Source organism: Mustela nivalis (assembly GCF_964662115.1).
Source record: "Mustela nivalis genome assembly, chromosome: 14".
NCBI classification, from domain to species: domain Eukaryota; kingdom Metazoa; phylum Chordata; class Mammalia; order Carnivora; family Mustelidae; genus Mustela; species Mustela nivalis.
Window position 1 is genome coordinate 76,631,354 of NC_139033.1, and position 21,770 is coordinate 76,653,123.

General features: G+C 41.8%; 1 protein-coding gene across 9 annotated transcripts in view; it reads right to left on the reverse strand.

Annotated features, from left to right (window-relative positions):
* Positions 1-19,436, reverse strand: part of PPP4R1 (protein phosphatase 4 regulatory subunit 1) — a 62,668-nt gene extending 43,232 nt beyond the window's left edge. Inside the window, exons 1-2 of one of the 9 annotated variants that reach the window (XM_082697343.1) lie at positions 19,219-19,436; positions 18,426-18,470 (exon numbers count right to left, since the gene is read on the reverse strand). Coding sequence is in view for 2 of the 9 variants with exons in the window: in XM_082697338.1 (XP_082553464.1) it covers positions 18,426-18,470; positions 18,685-18,691 (52 nt within the window). In the remaining 7 variants the exon portion in view is untranslated. The other 8 variants (XM_082697342.1, XM_082697339.1, XM_082697344.1 and 5 more) reach the window with 8 other exon arrangements.
* Between the last annotated feature and the right edge of the window lie 2,334 nt (positions 19,437-21,770).

Below are 21,770 nucleotides of genomic sequence, written 5' to 3' on the forward strand. Positions count from 1 at the left end.
GGACTCCTAGAATGGCGATTGTCCAACATTGCCGTGTATAAGGCAAGCTTGGAGCACTTAACTTGAAATGCAGACAGCAGGTGCCACAGTCAAATATTGATTATGGAGGTTTGGGGTAATCTCCAGGAACACTCATTTTTAATAAATACCCCTACTAATCCAAATGCAAATTGTGGAACAACCATATTTAAGAAACATACTGTTAGAGGGCAACAAAACTGTATTTTGCTTCAAATTTGGACACCACTCTTACCACCACGGTTGACAATGAATGAGTTCTCTACAAAAGATGTTCCACTCTGGCACAGGCAATGGTGACAATCTCCCAGAACTGTTGCCTCCTGCCAGTATCTGTGGATTCATCCTGGCCTGAACTCTCCTTTCTGAACTAATAAGATTTCTTCATCAGTTTTTGATTGGACTAATAACACTCTGGATCTCATCTTTATGGAGACCAGGAAAATTTGGTTCCCACACGACAGAGTGCACACTTAAGTCTTACTCAGTTATCTTGCAAATGTCTGCCACAGGTTGCAAGAAGAGAAACATAAAAATAATTAATAAAAAAAGACTATTACCACTAACGAAAAAACCCTACAGTATATACTGAGTGATGGTACAGTAAATAACATTCTCTGATAAAACAGACAACACAGAGGTAGTAAATGTAGCTGAACAAGTTAATAAGGATCCTATAGTTTATGCAAGAACACTAACTAGATGGTGATAAAAGGTTACAATCCTTGTGAGTACTCTCTAAAATACACAAAAAAGAATAGCTAGAAAGCCAATAGGGGAATTAAAATGCAATACTAAAAAATATCGTTAACCCAAAAGGAAGTCATGAAAAAAGCAACAGAGGATAAAAGAGAGAGACAGAAAAAAAAAAAAAAAAAAAAAAAAAAAAAACAGACCTAATCCAAGCAGACCAGTAATTACATTACATATAAGCGGACTATACACTTAAAAGCAGAGATCCCCAACTAATAAAAAAGTAACACCCAACTATAGCCTATCCACCAGAGACATAGTTTTAAAGCCAAAATCTCAACCAACTGGTTGAAAAGAATTTTTTCTTCTTTTACACCAAAGATAAAACATGAAACAGTAAGCCTAAGAAAGCCAAAGTGGTGATACCAGTATTACACAAAAGACAAAGACGAGGACCATTACTGCAGATGAAGAGAGACGTTTCATGCCTCCATACCCCACCTGAGCACCTTCTTCCTGGTTAACTAATTTCAGTTTACAGAGGCTTTGACACTATGGCAGCAGCAGCCCTTAGGGCGTCACAGCCTTAAAAACTTAGGCTCCTCCACTGATGAAGTAAGAAAAACCAGGTCATCTTTTCATGTTATTTGAAATTTCAAAGTGACCAAAAAGCATATTAAAGACAATGATCACTCTAAAATACTTTTTCAAATTACCTGACCTCCCCAAATTCCTATACTTCTTCTACCCCGGGAAACTTACTGTCTTAGCTGAAGGGCAACCAGGATGGAGTGGAAAAAGGAAGAGGACTTGCAAGCTCTGCATGAGAGACAGGATTCCAATAAACACTTAAGTGGGCAATCTTCACTTTTTCAAAACCCCACATTTAATTATAAAATAAATGCTTCCATGAAAAAGCTATATGACATCTTTTTTTTAAATTTTTTATTTTTTATAAACATATATTTTTATCCCCAGGGGTACAGGTCTGTGAATCACCAGGTTTACACACTTCACAGCACTCACCAAAGCACATACCCTCCCTAATGTCCATAATCCCACCCCCTTCTCCCAACCCCCCTCCCCCCATATATGACATCTTTTTAAAAAAATTTTTTTACTTACTTAAGTATTTACTTTAATTCCAGTAGAGTTAACATACAGTGTTATATTAATTTCAGGTGCACAATATAATTGATTCAATAATTCTATACGTTACTTAGTGCTCGTCATTGTAAGTGCACTCTTCAATCTTACAATGAAAACTTGTGGGTTTTAGTGAATTCTAACAGAACCCTAATAGAAGAGAATTCCTAATAGGAATAGAACCCCAGAGGACAAACTGAAGCCTTATATTTAAGGCATCATATGACAAAGACCCAAAACATAAATTAGACTCAACAGATCCTTCTACTCCCAAATTATAAGAACCAAATGTGTTACAATACACACTAAGAGATCAAGAAAAAAAAAATGATGAGAACGTAACAACAGAAAAATGACACTTCTCTTTGTTAACATATAAAACAGAATACTTCCCTTTGTAATAAGCTAAGAGGTCATATAGTGGAAAGGAGAAAATATCCTTACAGTTCAGGATGTATCCTCTACCTATTCTCAGCTCCTTGCTCCAGAACCAAAGGATATCCAAAGGAGCAGAAAGCAATGGTCCAATTTTTAGCTATTTTAAATTTAAGGAAAATGTAAAAGTTTAAAGTTCGACCCATGTGGAAGTTTCAAAATGATTAATTTAACCTCTACATAGTGACAGCGAACAGTGGTGTGAAAAGGATAGAGGCTCTTCAAAGTAAGACAGATCTGGGTTCAAATCTCATGTTTTGCTACTCATGAATTATATGAACGTAACACAAATACCTAATTAATTTGGGTCTGCTTCCTCATCTACAAAATAAAGGGAAAGACTTTTAAGACACGCATTCTAAGATAACGTCTATAAAGTCTCTAACATGGAGTCAGGCAAATGAGTAAATGTTTCCTCCCCTGTGCATTTAGGTCTGTTTCTAGATACAGAGAATCTCAATGTGGTTTTCATTTATTTTTAAATGTTTTCATCCATTTAAACCAGTAAGTAGGGCAGTCCATATACTCGGAGTGCCAAGCACTCAATAAGGAACACAGATATAAACACTAGACAAAGTACATGCATGTAAGTATGTATGTCCAGATATGTGTACACATACATACTAAGAAAGACAGACAGTATAAGAATATACACAGTATGTTGTTAAGTATTATATGCTTTTAGTTGTTGTAGGTCTAAATTTGCCCTGCTGAGAAGAAGACTTCAAAAAATCAGGCAGTTCTTGGAAGATACAGTGGAGTTGCCAAGCAGGACAGAAGGCAGGAAGAGGGCATTCCCAGCAGAGAGATCTAAGGATGGGGAGGGAGTAAAGGCAAACCATGCCATGTCTGGCAAACTGCCCAAGGACTGTAGCACAAGGCGGGACACAGGGTTCCCTGTAGCACAGGGTTCCCAAAGAAGGGAGACAGAAGAGTAGGAGAATGTGGCCAACCAAAATCAACCTAGCCTTCTAATTTTAAAAAAGTAACATTATTACATCTTGCAATAACCTCTTACCTGGCTAGAGAAGTCACACTGCCACCCTGTAATTAGGAATGGCACAGGGATGCTAAGCAACAACTTAGTTAAATTCAACAGTTGTTACCTCTTTTGGGCGACAATTCTGGGCAGAAAATATGCTTATTCAACTGTGCTACGCTAACACTTTATTAAAATTCTCAATTATTAATTAAAACCACATTTTTTTTTAGAAGTTAAGCAAGAAGCCTTCTTTTCCAAGCCAAAGACCTTTTGCCTTTACACAGCATTCTAAGAGAACCCCAGGTATCACATTACTCCTCTCCCGATTATCTGACACCCTTAAGAAGAGGAGGAAAGAAGTATATAGGAGCCTTAGTCCCCTTTAAGAGTACATTCTAATTCAGTGGAGACAATCCTGGTTCTACCTGCATCACCATAAGTTTCTTTTCTATTCCTTGTTAACAGTGCTTAGACATATTACAAATTCATGCTAATTTCATGCTCTTTCAGTAAGAATTCTGAATCTACTATTCTTAAACCTTAAATTCTCAGAAGATGTGCCAAATCCCTAAGTTCCCAGAACTACCCTCAAAAAATCAACCCTGTTCCTACTTTACCGTCATAAAGGTATCTGATGAACTCTGCAGCACTAAGTCAGGGGCAGAGTGTGGGCAGCCAGAACAAAAGCAAGGAAGAACAGTCTGAGTAGCACTCCTGACCACTGTTCTACTCTTGACCACAGATATGTTTAAAAGCACGAGAAGGGGGCACCTGGGTGGCTCAGTGGGTTGAGCTGCTGCCTTCGGCTCAGGTCATGATCTCGGGGTCCTGGGATCGAGTCCCGCATCGGGCTCTCTGCTCACCAGGGAGCCTGCTTCCCTTCCTCTCTCTCTGCCTGCCTCTCCATCTACTTGTGATTTCTCTCTGTCAAATAAATAAATAAAATCTTTAAAAAAAAAATAAATAAAAGCACGAGAAGATACACAAGTGCTTCTCATGCTACTGCTGTTGCAAGGTATATTTTCCCAACAACACTGCCTTTAAACACCAACCACCTCAACGAAGACTCAACTACTACGGAAACAGTAACATTACAATGGTGGAGGGAAGAGAAGTCCTGTACACTATACTCTATGAGCAATAAAAAGGTCATTAAGGTCAATTCTGAGTACTTGGATTTTTTTCCTGACACACTCAATCCAGAACTTAAGCTTGCTATTCTCTAAAATGATTTTTCATCAAATTTGTTGAAGAGGTAGTTCCCTGTACAGCCTTCACCTCCTCCTCAAGACAAGCAATCTGGCCTATTTCTCCTTTACTCTTGGGATTCTCATCTTAAGGATCAGCAGTAATTTGCCAAAACTAGAGGGCCCTTCTTAGATCAATTGTGCTACTCCTCTACAGCACTTGACAAAGCTGATTTTCACTATTCCAATGCCCTCTTCTTAAATTCTCTTTTCTTGGGTTCTCTGGAAGTACACCATCCTGAGTATTTTTCAACCTTTCTGGACTAGTCTTATTTTTTTCTCATCATTTTATGTAGGCAGTTTCCTTCTACTTTTGTCCTCACATTTTACACACACACACCTTCCTCTCCCTCCACCTTGAAAATGCATGGCTTCTATAATCACCTATAATGCAAATAACCTCCAAAAGTCTCCTGCCCTGATGCCAGATCCATATTTGCAGGTACATCATAGACTCTCCACCTCAATGTCACATTTGTTCTAAAAATTAAACTGTCCAAACAGATCTTATAAAAATCAGCTCTTCTTCAAGGGCTTTATCCTGTGATCTTGAGTTCTCAAACATTTAAAAAAAAAAAAAAGTAACTGTAGACTTTAAGATTTTATTTATTTATTTGACAGACAGAGATCACAAGTAGGCAGAGAGGCAGGTGGCAGGGGTGGGGGAGGGAAGCAGAGAGCCTGATGTGGGGCTCCATTCCAGGACCCTGGGATCACGACCTGAGCTGAAGGCAGAGGCTTTAACCCACTGAGCCACCCAGATGCCCATACAGTTTCCTTTTTAATATACCTTTCTGGCCCCCATCATTTAATCAGTTGCTAAGAACTATAAATTCTACTTTTAGGGGGGATGACTTTTATAAAATATTCTGTATTCCCACCTCTCAGTTCCCAACACCCTCATTCAGAGGTTCTAATGTCTTTTGCTGAGAGCAAACCAGGGCACCTGAAGCCCACGAGGGACACAAAGATTATCCTGGGAATAAATCAGATGGATGACTTGAAGGGATATCTTAGACCCCCAACTTCCAGTACTCATTGCAAAAATGTGTCTAGGAGTTTGGATCCTAAGGTTTTCCCTTTTACAATCTCCAGCCTCCACAGGACAAGTAAAGACATCTCTCTCAGCTCCAAGACCACCATGTTACACTGCCCCAAGGCTGGAAAAACCTCCACTGTCAAACAGAGCCACGGAGATACTACTGGAATTGTTAAGAGATCAACTCTCTAAAGACTGTAACAAAGACATTTACAAGTCAGATATGTTTTAATTCTTTGCTTTTAAAAAACTGAAAAGACTGATAGCTCATTAAAAACATGTCTTTAAAAATTTTAGCATATAAGCTCGAAGAAATTAAAGGAAATTAGTGCTGCTAACAAAACCATTTCCATCAACTTATCTGTATCAACAAAATTTCTCAGTACGCACAGGTCTTAAAATAATAAAAGGTAGAAATGGATGCTAAGTATTGTCTCATTCTGGCAAACTATATTCATCATGAATACACACGTGACTTATTTTTATTTTTTACGATTTTACTTATTTGACAGGGAGAGGGAAAGACAGCAAGAGAGGGAACACAACGAGGGGGAGTGGGAGAGGGAGAGGCAGGCTTCTCACCAGGCAGGGAGCCTGATGCAGAACAGCATCCCAGGACCCTAAGATCATGACCTGAGCCTAAGGCAGATGCTTAATATCTGAGCCACCCAGGCAGCCCATACATCACTTTTTAAAAACCCCTATGCAGGGGACCTGGATGGTCCAGTTGGTTAAGTGACTTTGGCTCATGCTTCAGGCTCCCCACTGAGCAGGGGAATCGGCTTTTCCCTCTAGGTCTCCCTCTGTCCCTCCCCACGCTGCTCATGCTCTCTCTCAAAAACAAAAACAAACAGACAAAAAACTTAAAAAAAAATATTTTTAAAAAGCCCCATCCATTCTGTTGAGATACCTACTCAGTAAAATTGTGTAGGAAATGGAAAGATATCAAGATAAAAAGAACAGGCTAACATTCACAACTTAAAAGTTTATTCTTTTTTTTTTTTAAAGATTTTATTTATTTATTTGTCAGAGAGAGAGAGAGAGAGAGAGAGCGAGCACAGGCAGACAGAGTGGAAGGCAGAGTCAGAGGGAGAAGCAGGCTCCCTGCGGAGCAAGGAGCCTGATGTGGGACTCGATCCCAGGACGCTGGGATCATGACCTGAGCCGAAGGCAGCTGCTTAACCAACTGAGCCACCCAGGCGTCCCTTAAAAGTTTATTCTTGAAAATGGATGACAAAAGTCATCAAAGTGCTAAGCTATGTAGATTTTTTAAAACTTTGTAACAGTTACATTTATAAGTTTTGTTTTTAAAAATAGCTATAAACTTAAAAATGCATGAAACAGTGTTTTTGAAACTATTTTAGGAAGTATACAGTGAGTAACTTTGAAGACCACTACCCTCCATCACTGACTTCGTCTCCCCTCATTCTACCCCAGTTTACACATCACAACCACTTCTATCTTCCTAAAGCTCTACTCTGTTCAATACACTCCCCGCCCTTCCTCCCCCCTCCCTCCCCGACCCCAAAACTCCCAGACAGCCAGGGTTAAGGGACTCACTTTCTCATGCTGTAATTGAAGGGACTCCGTGATCTGGCACAGCATCTTTCCCTCTTTTGCACGACCAGACTGGAGCCCATTTCCAGTCACAATTCCCACAACCCTCCTGTCCTATGTCCTTATTACATCTGTCCCACTTCTGCCCTTTTACCCTCATCTCAGTTTAAACTTACCTATTTACAAACACCATTCAGTTTCCTTTTTCTTAAGATTTTATTTATTTGAGAGCGAGTGAGCATGAAAGGGGAGAGGGTCAGAGCGAAAGCAGGGAGCCTGATGCAGGACTCCATCCTGAAACTCCGGGATCCTGGGGCCAGCCAAAGGCAGTTGCTTAACCAACTTAGCTACCCAAGCACCCCTCCTCTTCTAATTAAGATCTCTTCTTTGAATCCCCCAGTCTGGGTGCCCTAGCTTTTATTCCGCCAGCAATCACAGTGTTTGAGCTGTTTTTCCTTCTTTCATTTTCCTTTGCCTGTCCCCAGTTCCAACATAGATAAATTCCCTGAAGGCATAGACTGTCCTGTTCATTCTTTTATTACCTTAAAAAAAAAAAAAAGTCTAATGCTTCTCCTGAATAATGCACTTAATTAACATGTTAGTGAAAGGTAGCCCACAGCGATACTTGAGGGAACTAGAGTACATCATCCTCTGCTAAGATAGTGACAAGCTCATTAGCATATTAATGCCTCTGAGAGGTACCACACCAAAGAGAATGGTTAATTTCTGGAACCTGACTTTCACCAAGCTTGATCACCACACAGCATCCTTTCATTCACCATGTAGTCTCTAATAATAGCCTCTAAAATAGGGGGAAAAAAGAAACCCACAAAAAACAGACAATGCGTCCTCCCTCCTCCCATTTTTCTTCCCTTGATACTACTTAGACCACAATAAAATTTCCCAAATTTTGTCTCCCAATTCTTTACATTCTTTTTAGAAAATGAAAACAAGATGTACCTTGGAGATTTAATCATTTTTATAAAAGTCTTACCTTAAGATATGGGCTTTAAGATGGTATTTTAATAAATAAGCCAACAAATGAATAGGGAGGAAGGGGATGCCCTTCAGTAAAGCAGATTGCCGAACAGGAAATGTAAATGGATTCAAGTAAGAATCACAGACACATTCTAATACTAATGGGTAGAAGTCTGTTTGGGAATGAGGTATTTCCTCGGTGTCCAACTATTCCCCTTACTAATTATTAAAGGAAAGAACAGAATCTTTAGGTGGAGAAATCTTGCAGACATTACCTTAATCAAGTGGTTAAAATTACCACCACCAATAATGGACAACTGACATCAGGTGCCTCTTGAGATGAAGCACTGAGAAAAATTACAGAACTGCTTACATAGTATTCCTGTTTAAAAAAAAAAAAAAAAAAAAGAAAGAAAGAAAAGCCCAAAGAAAAAAAGAGTGCAAAACCTTAATCTAATCATGAGGAAACTATATAAAACCAGATTCTTCAAAAATATCAGTATCATGAAAGCTAAAGGCTTTCAAAGAGGCATTACAACTAAATGCAATGCTGGAGCTGGATTGGTAAAATGGTTGCCATAAAAAACATTATCAAACAACTGGTAAAATTTGAAAATGACTACTTCTTACATATTTGAATTGTATCAATGTTACATTTTGTGAATCTGATCGCTGATTATGAGAGAATGGCCTTGCTCTTAGGAGATCCAGGCTAAAGGGTCTGATTTCTAAACTTATTCTTAAAAGATGCAAAGAAGGGGTGCCTGGGTGGCTCAGTGCATTGAGCCTCTGCCTTTGGATTGGGTCATGATCCCAGGGTCCTGAGATTGAGCCCCACATCGGGCTCTCTGCTCAGCGGAGAGCCTGCTTCCTCCTCTCTCTCTGCCTCTCTGCCTGCTTGTGATCTGTCAAATAAATAAATAAAATCTTAAAAAAAATGCAAAGAAGATTAAGAACAATGTATATATTACACTGTGTGTGTGTGTGTGTGTGTGTAATGTATAGGAAAAAATAGAGCTGTCTGGCAAAATGTTAACACTAGTTGGAGGTAGGTGAAGAATTTTGGGAATTAACTAGAACACCTGTGCAACTTCTCTGTGGGTCTAAAAATTTTCAATTCAATTAAATCAATTTTTCACATTTACTCTGAAAATAAATTACTTCACTATTTGACTACAATTAAGGTTTTATGACCGTATTTAGCTTAGCCAGAAAAACCACAACTCACCTTAGTAAGTATGTGCTGAAGGTCTACGGTGTGATGGGTACTATTATAGGTAAAGGTAAAAATGTTACAGACCTTGGACTGAACAGTACAGTTGCAAGGGTAGCAAATCACCACCAGCAGGCGAAACTGGCCCCAGTCTGATCTGTGCATGGAGCAGCCAGCTATCCTTATTCATTTCTGTACTGTCCGGGGCTGTTTTCATCCTACGCAGGCAGACCTGAGTAGCTGCAACAGAGACCACGTGGCCCAAAAAACCTAAAATATTTACAGCCTGTTCCTTCACTGACTTTCCAATCCCTGGTCTAGGAATGTAGCAGAAATGTAATTAAGGCATTGTTTGGGGAAAAAAATGATTAAGAGAAACAACAGATCTGAAGGACTGTATAACATCAAGCAACAGGTATGTTGTTTCAATTTACACTTTGTGACAATGTTCACCAGATAGCCTTCCTTTAAATATATTAAAAGTTCACTAAATCCTCAGAAATGATCTTTACTGGGACATATAAAGGCATCCTATAGCATGTTTAATCTTCTAATTGAAGTTAAGCAAGAATAATTTCCTAAAGTTCATTCTATGTGAATATTCTAAAAACATTTCCCTAAAGTCTACATATAAATAGAAGAGGCATCAGTGTGTTTACCTTCTGTCAAATTAGTTACCAAGATCACGCTTCCTAAACAGTATTTGCCAGAGGAACATGCAGCACACTAAAGCCCTTGCAAGTGTGTGCAAGTGTGGATTTCCTATACATTATAGATGTGTTGTTTTTTCCCTTCAGGGAGTAAACATTTTCCTCATAGTCCTATTAACCCTACTAAGTTGGTAAGTAATCCTTTTCTCCATAGGTAATCCAAGTATAAAATTAGAGCTAATCCAGATCCAAATTACCACCAATCTAATACTCCATTAAGTGGAGTCTTGATTTTATTCCAAGTTTTGAAGTTATTTCTAGCAAACACTAAGTTAATAACTAAATGTAAAAATGATTTTTATCAAGTCTTTCTGACTATAAATTCAAAACAGTATAGTTAGTTTAAATATAAATTCAGATTTTAGAATGATCACTTGATGTGATGATCAGATATATCAGATCCCATGCCACTTTTACTGCAATGACTGTCTCCCCCGTACATGAGTGTTTAAACACAAAGGGAAAGTGTGTATTTTGCTCTTAACATTTCCATGACAAATAGGAGTAACTCAGGACAAAAATGATTTTACCTACCAAATACTTGGAGCATGTTAGTACCTTTGTGTCCTTCAGAACCTTTACGAGGTTAATGACCTAAGTAAGTGATAAATTAAGGGAAGTCAAATTGGAAGGCAGGAAGAACACAGTAGTCAAAGGTAATAAAGTAAGAAAGACTGTGTCACAGAGGTTCATTAACCTAACACTTTCAAGTTAGGGGACTGAGCAAATTATTTAACCATCAGATAAGCCTCATCTGATACCACTTTTGTAAAACTTTGCGCTTACCACAGACCTCATGGGGAGTACTATAAGATTATAGCACATTGCCCAACACACAATATGATAATAAATGGTAATTAAAAAAATGAAATCCAGAAATTTCTCCCACCTCTCTTTTTCAACTAAAGAGCTATGTTAGATGAGCTCTAGGAAAAGGACATCAACACCTTCAAGATCTGAATTGTATTCTAGCCACCTTGCCACCCTTATCTGGGAGACCTTGGGCTTATTACTTTCTTCTGCTTAAAGAACAATTATATAATCTGCCCTCTAGCTCTTGATTTCAGTAATTCTGGGATCACTGGCTCACTAGAGGTACAGCACAGCTCACAATTTTAGAAGTTTATGTGATTCTAGATGATATTGGCAAACAATTTTTATTTTATTTTCAGTGTTCCAAAATTCATTGTTTATACACCACACCTAGTGCTCCATGCAATACCTGCCCTTCTTAACACCCACCAGCAGGCTCATGCAACCTCCCAACCCCCCGGCAAACCAATTTAAAATAGAAAATTCAACTTTAGTTCACCAGTATTCTTTTGCTTCCATAAAGGCTAGCCCACAAGGGCAAAATGTGCTTAGCATGATAAAAATAAAGAAGATATTGCTTCTCTTAAACCGGTGATCAATATGAAAGTAAATTTAGTAATTATTCAAATATGCTTTATTGCAGTAGTACCAACAAGGCCAATGTCTAAAGAACAATCATTTAGGGTGTCTGGGTGGCCTAGTTAGTTCAGAGTCCGACTCGATTTCGGCTCAGGTCATGATCTCAGGGCTCTGAGATGCAGCCCCCTGTCCAGCCCTATTATGGATGTGGAGCCTGCTTGAGATTCTCTTTTCTCCCTTTGCCCCTCCCCTCCACGCATGCCCTCTGAAGTAAATAAATCTTTAAAAAAAAAAAAAAAAAGAAAAGAAAAAGAATTTAATTAAATTATTCAAACTTTCATTATTTACCATACCTTAGTTACATTATTTACTGGATCTTAGATACCCTTCCACTCACAGATTACACATATTTCAGGTATATGCCTTGTGAAATATTTATAGTTAAAATAAAATAACACCTGGGATGTCACTAAAGTACTCTGGCTGCCTCCTCTCTATTCCCCCCCAAAAGCCCAGATGTTAGAGGTGTGTAAATGAAAGTTGAGGGTAAGGAGGGATATGATGACTCATCTGCTGTCATCTTATCTGAATGAAATTTTCCATTCAAAAAATTAAATGGCATTCAGTTAAAAAAAATCAATGTAATTCGTATTTTAAAAAAATAAAGAAAACCATATTTGTAGAAAAAGAATGTGACAAAATCCAACATCCACTCCTAATTTCAAAAAAGCTCTCAGTAAACTCAGGGAAGTTTCTCAACCTGATAAAGGGCATTTGTGAAAAAATAATAAACTGAACCTCAAAATTCAAAACTTCTACTCCTCTAAAGACACTGCTAAAAATAAGACAAGTTATACACAGAAGATAGTATTTGCAAATCACATACCTGAGAAAGAACCTGTGCCTGGAATATATAAAGAACTCCCAAAATTTAGTAAGAGAACAAATACCCAATGAAAGAATGAGCAAAAGATTTGAACAGGCACTTCATCAAAGACATATAGATGGCAAATGAGCACAGGAAAATATGAGCATTATTAGTCATTAAGGAAATACAAATTCAAACTACAAAAAAACAAAAAAACCAAAACAACCCAAACCACTATACATACTTAAGAGGACAGCTAGAATGAAGACTGCCCACACCAAATGCTGGCAAGGGTATGGAGCACCGGGAACTCTTACACACCGCTGGTGGGAGTGTAAAATGGTACAACCACTTTGGAAAACAGTTTGGCAGTTCCTTAAAAAGGGAGACAGCCATTCTACTCCTAGATACATACCCAAGAGAAAGACCATATGTGTCCACACAAAGACTTGTACATGAATGCTCACCAGAGCTTTATTTCTAACAGCCCAAAAGTGGAATCATTCCAAGTGTCCATCAATGTTTTGAGGGCAGAGAAGAGCTGAGAAAAAAGAAGTTTTTCTGCTCAAGAAGTTATCTACTCAAGATAATAAGTGAATAAACAGCAATGGGCAGAATCTGAATGCAGATGCTCTTTCCTCTGCACAGAACTAGACTGAGATTGGGGCAACTGAGTGGCTCATTCAAGTCATGATCCCAGGATCTAGGCCCCACGTGGGGCTCCCCGCTGAGCAGTGAGTCTGCTTCTCCGTCTCCCTCTCTGCCCACTTGTGCACGCACACTCTCAACTAATAAAATCTTAAAAAAAGAACTACACTGAGATGTGTTCCAGAATTACAGCATGATAAATGCTCAAACACCAACTTGACACCAAGTAGGCCAGAGAACAAGTCTGCTACCAAGTCTAGGAGGGTAAAGAGCTAAGAACACTTGACTGAACAGTCAGGAGGATCGAAGGATGGATCTGGAGAAGGGGGACCTTAGGTGACCTGCCAGCTGAAAGATCAGTGCAGAAGTGCCTGCTTCAGAACTTAGAGGGAATATAGGCCTCTTAACCTCTTAACCTTAGCCCAAACCCCACAGATGTGCCACCACTCCTCCTCCAAAACATTCAATTAGGTTTATTTTCAGATCCAAGTTAAATGCAAAGTAACATTTTTTTTTTCTAAAGATTCTATTTATTTATTTGACAAAGAGATCACAAGGAGGCAGAGAGGCAGGCAGAGAGAGAGGGAGGAAGCAGGTTCCCTGATGAGCAGAGAGCCTGATGTGGGGCTCAATCCCAGGACCCTGAGACCATGACCTGAGCTGAAGGCAGAGGCAAAGTAACACTTTAATTCAGCCCACTCCATCATGTACCTTATGGCAAAAATTCTTTGCCATCAGGAGAGAAAAATCTCAAAGCAAAATAAAAGGCGAACAGAGGAGTGAATAGTTTAAAATATAAGTTCTTTGTATTGATGGGATGAGGAACTGAGGCAAAAGTACCAGAAATAATAAACCAGTGATCAAATGTGGCAGACTAATCAACTTTACCCAGCAAGGGCTGTTCATCTTTCCCCCAAGTCATGCAGATACAAGTCTAGGCAGCTGATGTGCATATTTACAAAAAAGGTTTTCTCCTTTTATCTTAAGACAAAAAACAAAAAACAAAACAAAACAAAAAAAAAAAAAGAAAGAAAAGAAAAAAGAAAAAAAAATTCTGCAGAGAATTATTACACAACACACCATTAACTGATTCTATATACATGGGGGTACCACTAAAACCAATTTTAAACATGCTTTTCTAGGATATTAATTATATTATCTCTAAATAAAGACTTTTCCTGTGTAGTCTTGTTGGTAGCAATCAAAATATGCTATCAAGTCTCATGACTCACTCTTCCAAATCCCCATTTAACAACAGTTCTAAATATTATGGCTTTCAAGGGCACCTTCCTACAGCTTTTTAATTGATTCCCCGGCCGCTACTACACACAGCCCTAATTTTTTCCTTACTTCCCTTAGGTGGCAAGGACATTAAGAATTTTATCAAAACTAGTTTTCAAAAGTAGTCCGAGGGCCCAGAGACTCTTTGAAAGAAGTACAGTCCGAGCAAATATACCCAGTTAGTCCCGGATCCATCCTTAATTCACTCTAATCCAATAGTGCCCTCAAACCTGAAAAAGAATATAGTGTAAAAATTTTCCAAAACTTCTTCGAATATGAACAATTCTGTGGTATGGCATATGACATAACATAGCTCCAAAGGCTCTTCAACGTCACGCTAGTTACAGTTGAAAGAAAAGTTAACATAAATACTAAATAAGCTATATTACACCCAAGCTTCATCCGAATGACCTCTCAGTTAAATCAAACCACATACAGCATGCTAGATTAATCCTCAAGGGTATTTTAAGCATGGGTTCAAACAAACTGCCTATACAACAGGCTTGGGCTGCTGCTCAATGCTGTAAACTAAGCGATTTAAGAAAAGAAAGTATTTCCAATAAATATTTAGAACCAGGAGCCTACCTTAAAATTCTGACTGGTAGTTAAGGAGTTTCATTTCCTGAGAAAATAATTTAGTCCCTTGCACATCAGCTAACTTATCAGAATACAACAGCCTTCTAACTCATCCAATCTTACAGAAGATTACTATAAGCCCTATCTCACCTATTTTAGAAATCCAGCAAATGGAATGTAAATCTAAAATGCATCCTTGTGGGGCACCTGGGTGGCTCAGTGGGTTAAGCCTCTGCCTTTGGCTCGGGTCATGATCCCAGGGTCCTGGGATCGAGCCCCGCATCGGGCTTTCTGCTCAGCGGGAAGCCTGCTTCCTCCTCTCTCTCTCTCTCTGCCTCCTCTCTACCTACTGCCTACTTGTGATCTCTCTCTCTGTCAAATAAATAAATAAAATCTTTTAAAAAAAATAAATAAAATAAAATGCATCCTTGAAAACTGATAATAGAAATTTAAAATCTCTCTCTTTCAAAGTCTACCTGAAATTTTGCATGGCCTCCCATGATTCAAGAAACAGGATTTCCCCCGGACTCTGAAGTCACTCTGCTGAGATACCCATTCAAATGGGTGTCACTGGCTTTCTTTCACTTTGAAATTCAAAGTATGTTTCATGGTACAGTATGGAAAGTACCACTTTTAACCTATGACAAACTTAACAGTACCTAGTCATTTCATTTACTTACCTTTATGACCTTCTGCTATGTACATACAAAGCACCATTTTTCACATACTAGGATTTCATTTCTTTTTCTCAAGGCTATCAGCCAAGTCAGTCTTTGACCAACCTTTTCTCCATTCTGCCCACTTTTCTATGGGCTCTGTACAGAGACTTTGGGACTTAAACCAAAACAAAAGACCTAAGATTCTTATCAAGGTCTGGCAATGCCCCCCTCACTTCAAAATCCAGACCACACCCAGGTCCTCTCCTAGTCTCCATAGCAACAGATTACCTGTACTATTATATTTACTCTCTTTTTGTCTAGGTTCTGCATTTAGGAAAGACAACCAAGACTCTGGAGTTTGGCCAGAAAGTGATGTCTTCCCATCACAAGGGCTGACTTAGACCTTGGCTGAAGCAGCAGGAACTGGTACACAACTACTCTGGAAGCAGGCCTCCATACCAGAATGGCGTGAGACAGAAAATCGGCTCATATGATAACGTTTCCATTGTAAGAGTAGCCCAAGATCCATTCTTTCCGACATCCCTGGTCCTCCATCTTCTCCAGGATGTGACAAGCTTTCTCATTCTCTCTCACCCTTGGCCTAGGCACCATAGCCAGATTTCCCCCTCATTCTTTCTCCCTTCACAATAAACAGCAAGTGGTCCTTCAACTGGCCACATGTTCAAAGATCCTTTGTTTCTAAATATTCCGGGTAAAGGTACCTGTGAAACCATAGCAACTGAAAAAAACAAAACAAAACAATTATTCTAACAAAGTCTTCAACCAATTTATAAATATGCAAATAAACTATGCCTTCAGATGTCTGTTTTATCCTAAATTAAACCTTTAATAAGTTAACTGCAAGCATCAGAAGAATTTATAATTACATTAATTCTGTAGTGTAATTTTCAACATCAGTATTTCCTTTTCTGTTCTTTAAGCTTCCCTTCCTCTTCAGTCCTAAGCACCACCATATAATAGTACTATTTACCAAGTACTGTTCTAAGTGCTTTCTGTGTGTTCATTTACAGAAGCCTCTAAACAACTCTAAACAGGCAATACCTATTATGCCTATCGACAAATGACAACTTCAGCATCTGGACCAGGTTAAGTAAGCTGTACGAGTCTGTCCAAAATGACAATACCAAAACTGGAACAAAACAATCTGGCTTCGGAGTTTTGTCTATTAATTACTGAGGTTCACTGCCTCTGATATCCTCATTATCACACTTACACTAAAACTGCTTGTAAACCACTAGAGGGCATAGACTGTGGCCATCCTTTGCAGAGCTATATCCTCAGTACACAGAAGTCTTGAGGCTTATGAATAAACCATTGTTGAGTTCTTCACAGGTGTGCTTTCCCCTCTAGACTGTGCTCCTTTAGGGTCAATGAGGAAACTCACACCACAGGTCATGCTCTATATGCATGGCATCTCGGTGAAAATAAAAGATTAGGCAGAAGTCCTTCCTTCACACATTCCTAAACACCTGCTGAGTGACGTTTCTTCTATTTATAAAGTCTTGAACATAATTACAGGAATGAGAAGCCCCTGTTGGAGATAACAATCAAAGCCACCTTTCCAATCCTAATTCTGCAAGCAATCGATGGCTGCCTTGAATAACCTTTCAAACTTGCTAGCAGGCACAACATATGACATCAGGTGAAATGTAGAAGCTGTCCTTCACTACATTAGCACTGCTGCTCCCTTTAAGAGAATTTTTTTTTTAAATAAACAAGCCCGAGTTAGCAAAAGTTAATTCTGCATATGGTTAATTTGCTTTAAAAATGATTACTCTTTTCAGAGAACCCTTCTGAATAGTAAACTCCCCCTTACTTCACTCAAAACATCTAGGAATTTAAAAATTAAACTTAATTTGGCCAAGGAAAAAACCACATTAGACGACACTAAGGATTAACGACCCGGTATTTAAAAGAGCAATTTCAAACTGCAACCATCTCTGAATTACTTACCTAAGTATTAGCCACAGTAAATCTCTGCATCGGGCAGGCTTTCCCCTAAATACACCACAAATTCTACCGTGGTTATCATTTCAACGCAGAACCATTTCCAAATTATCTTCTGATGCTTAGAAAAGCACACACGAAATAAACAAATTCCTTTCTAAATTACCAGTTCCTTCCTGACACTACTCTGGACACAATGTCAAAGTTTGTGTGTGGGTTTTTTTTTTTTTTTTTTAAACAAAAGATCGACTCTCTTAAAACTTCCCTTTCTCAAAGAAAAGCTGAAACTGTAATATTTAGGGAGGTCTGGGTGACTGGCGAACGTACATGCGTTAAAGAAATACTCTCTCCCAACCTAGTAACTCCCGATGAGGCCACACCTTCTATCCTTCCCGTAATCCACAAATCACAGGGGGGTGTCGAGGCAATCTAAAAACTGCTCGGGGCTAAAGGGAAATTACAGGTACGTCGTCTCCACACAGGGAGAGCCCGGGTAACTGACCCGAGGCGGCGGAGCCGGGACCAGGCTCCCCTACAGCTGGCCGCCGAGTGATACTTGCGAGCAACTCTAAGAAAACACACCTTCCTTCTCGGAGCCTCTCCCTGAGGGGAGAGGCGGGGAGGGGGGTGGTGGTCCGCGAAGGGCCCCCCACCGGGAACAAGCACACCCCAAATGCCCATTTCACATTTCAGCCCCGCCACTCTCTCCTCCCGAAACAGACGCCGAGCGGGCCCCGAGCCCGCAGGCACCCGGGGGGTGATGCGAGGGTGGGCGACGCGGCGGGGCCCGAGCTCGGGCGTCAGACAGGGCATCTCTCGCCGCCCGCGGACCCGGGCGCGCCGTTCCCTTCCCGAAGAGCAAAGCTCCCTCCGGTTCACGGCCCCCGCCGGCCCAGGGCCACGCCTCGCCGAGCCCGGTCCCCGCCGGCCGGGCCCAGGCCGCCGCCGCCCGCCCTTCCTTCCCGGCCGCTCCCCGCGGGCCGCCGGAGCCGCGACAGCCGGCGGGCGCACTCACATCCGTCCGCGTCCTCCTGCAGGTCCTCCTGGAGCAGCGAGAGGTCTGCGCCGAGGGGAGAGAAGAAAGGCCCGGTCAGCGCCCCCGGGACCCGGCGCACCGCCCCCGCCGCCCGCCCTCCCGGCCCCGCGGCGCCTCCCCGCGCCAAGACCCCGCGCCGGCCGCGAGTTGGGGCGGCGGCGGCGGCGGCGGGCGGCTGGCGGACGGACGCGGGGAGGAGGCGCCGCCGCCGCCGCCCGGAGGACAGGGGGCCACGTACCCGCCATCTTGTGGTCGCCCCCTCCTCCTCGGTCTCCCGGGGATCCGGGGCTACATGGAGCGGCGCGAGCCGGGGAGTCGGGGAGCGCGCGCGGGAGGGGCGGCAAGGAGGAGGGACGGGCCGGCGGGGACGCGCACGCGCGGGCACGCGCGGGGCGGGCCGAGAGCCCGGGCCTGGGCCGCGGGGCCCGGGCCTCGCCCCGCCTCGCCCCGCCTCGCCCCGCCGCTCCGCGCGGCTTCCGGGCGGCGGGCGCTCCCTCCTCCCGCCTCCCTCGCTCCCGGCCCGGCCCGGCGGCGCGCGCTCACACCCTCGGCCGGAGGCGCCCTCACGCCGAGCGCTGCGACGGGCGCGCGCGAGCTGCCGCCGGCCCGGGACCCTGCGGCGTGTGCCCGGAACCGGGCCCGGGTGGGGCCTCCCGCGGCCCGGCAGGCTTTATTGGGTCACCGGCCTCGCCCACCGCCTCGTCGGCCGCGGCCCTTCTTCGCGGGCTCGCCGTTCGCCGCCCCGCGCCCCCTTCCCAGGGCTTGCACGTACGTCGTCGGCGATCCGAGGCCCGGCGGAGGCCGAGGGTCCCACCCTCCGGGTGGAGGAAGCGCCGCCTCCCCGCGCGCTGGGGGCCCTCGCGAAGTGGCTGGTAACAAAGCCCAGGGCTCGGCTGTACCGCGGTTGAGTGACAAAGTCATCCTAGTGTAGCCCACTTTCCCACCCGGCGCGTGTCTAAGTCCGAGGCACGGATTATTGCCCCCGTGGCCTGCCCTTCGTGCGCTGGCAAAGCGGGAAATGCTCGGGCAAGTGCGCCGGCGGGCCCGGGTTCAGATCCCGATTCTGCCGTTTACTTAGGTGTGTAACCCGTTTGTAAATGAAGGGTGACACCTGGCTCAGGATTCCTGGGATCGATGAAGAATGAGGAACCCAGCATGTTACTTCTTAGTTGAAATAATTTCGTGAGCACCTGATGGGCACGGCTGAAATCACTATTACTAATTTTATTACTCCCGCTTTTTTTTTTTTTTAAACATGTGTTAAGCCCAAAAGCAAAGCGGAGGCTGAATCCAGGTTTTCTGACTCCATTTCGCACTGCCCTGCCTCCAAGACTCTAATCTATTCCAGCTCCACCTGAGGCCTCCAAAATGTTAATCTCCCGAAGTGGAGAACAAAACATCCAGTTGTTTAATTGACGCCGTATTGACAGGTCTGGCTTCTGGAAAAGGACAGGGAATTCTGAATCATCAGCTTGTCCCTTCTGTATTGTGGTCTTCACCAAGGACACTATCGACTGATCCTTGAACTATGCAGGTTTGAACCATACGTAGATTTTTTAAAACAAATTCATTAGAAGAATTTGGGGAGATTTGCAACGATTTGAAAAAACTAAAACAGCATAGCCTAGAAATAGCGGAAAAAGAAGAAGTTAGGTATTATTGTAAGAATGCAGGATACACATATTAGACACAGATCAACTAACTGGGTTATTGGTTAAGGCTTCGAGTCAACAGTAGGCTATAAACAGTTAAGTTTTGGGGAGTCAGAAGTTTCACATAGATTTTTGACCGCAAGGGGGTGGGCATCTTATCCCATTGTATTGGCATTTAATGCCATTGAGAATCCGACTAAGGATCAGATCGATTCTCTGAAATTCATAATTCTGTGTAATAAAATGGGTCCCACATCGCTATTCTAAAAACTTCCCTCAGCTATGACAAGGTGGACCACAGATTTCTAAAAGCAAATAAAAATCAGAATAGAATCTATTACTCCAGATGTGTGTCTAATTTTCTCAAATACAGAATAATAAAAACTAAAGGACAAACTCATAGCCTATTTTTTTCTTTCCCTTGCAGATTGCCCTTTTGTGAATTCAGCTGACACCAATTCTCAAATGACAGCTGGAAATTCACAAACTATTAAGAGAAACCAGCCTCAGTTGATTCAGTCCATGAGAGTTCTGCCCTGCTTGTGAATATTTGTCTTGTTGACCACCTACTGTTTTTAGCAGTTCTGCGTAGAAAGGAGGAGGGGAGAGGATTTGGCTCTTGGCACTAAGCTGGTGATTTTGCAAGAACACAAAACCTACAGAGTATCTACTATACTTCAGCCACTGCTTATACAAAGACAACGAAAACTGGGCAATCTACCCAGAAGTCAGGTTTATTATAATGCTCAGCGATGATGGGAAAACAGATTATGTACCAATTGCTAACCTGGGGTACCAAGACGAAGGAACTCTGCTTTTGGTAGCTAGGCCTCAGTAAACTTCATCTCACTATTGTCTGGGAAGGCAGCAAAGGAGATGTCTGTGTGTAATTCTGTCCATTTTCTTCAAGAACTATGCATTTGTTATCCTAACTGCTTTACATGTTACTACAGACCCTTTTTAGGCAGTGTGGTTTTTAGACATTTCGGTGAGGATTTCCTTATTCACAGTTCAGCGTAAGTACATATGTTTTACATTTGATTTTCTTTCTCTACTTCTGTCATAAAGATAAGATAAATGGTTATTTTATTTTTTAAAAGATTTTATTAATTTATTTGACACACAGAGAGAGTATAAGCAAGAGGAGCAGCAGAAGGAGAGGGAGAAGCAGGCTCCCTGCAGAGCAGAGAGCCTGATGTAGGACTTGATCCCAGTACCCTGGGATCATGACCTGAGCTGAAGGTAGATGCCCAACTGACTGAGCCACCTGGGCACCCCAAGATAAATGGTTTTTAAACCGGAACTTAACAAAATTCACTCTATCCCCTCCTTATAAAAAATGGTATCTAAACAAAGAATGCAGTTATTTTCCTGTATACCCTTACCCCAATTTCACTTATAATGTAGCCTGTGGGTCCCAGAAGCTGTTATTGGTGGTAAGAGCACAACAAACAGGAAGTGTCAACTCTGAGCCTATTTTCCACTGAAATCTGTAAAATAGAGGGAATGTCACAAATCAATTTTCTTTAAAAGGTTTTTTTTTTCTTTTTTAAGTAATCTCTAGCCCAAACATGGGGCTCAAACATACAACCTGGAGATCAAGAGTCATGTGTTTCTCCAACTGAGCTAGCCAGCACCCTACAAGTCCATTTATTTATTTATTTATTTGACC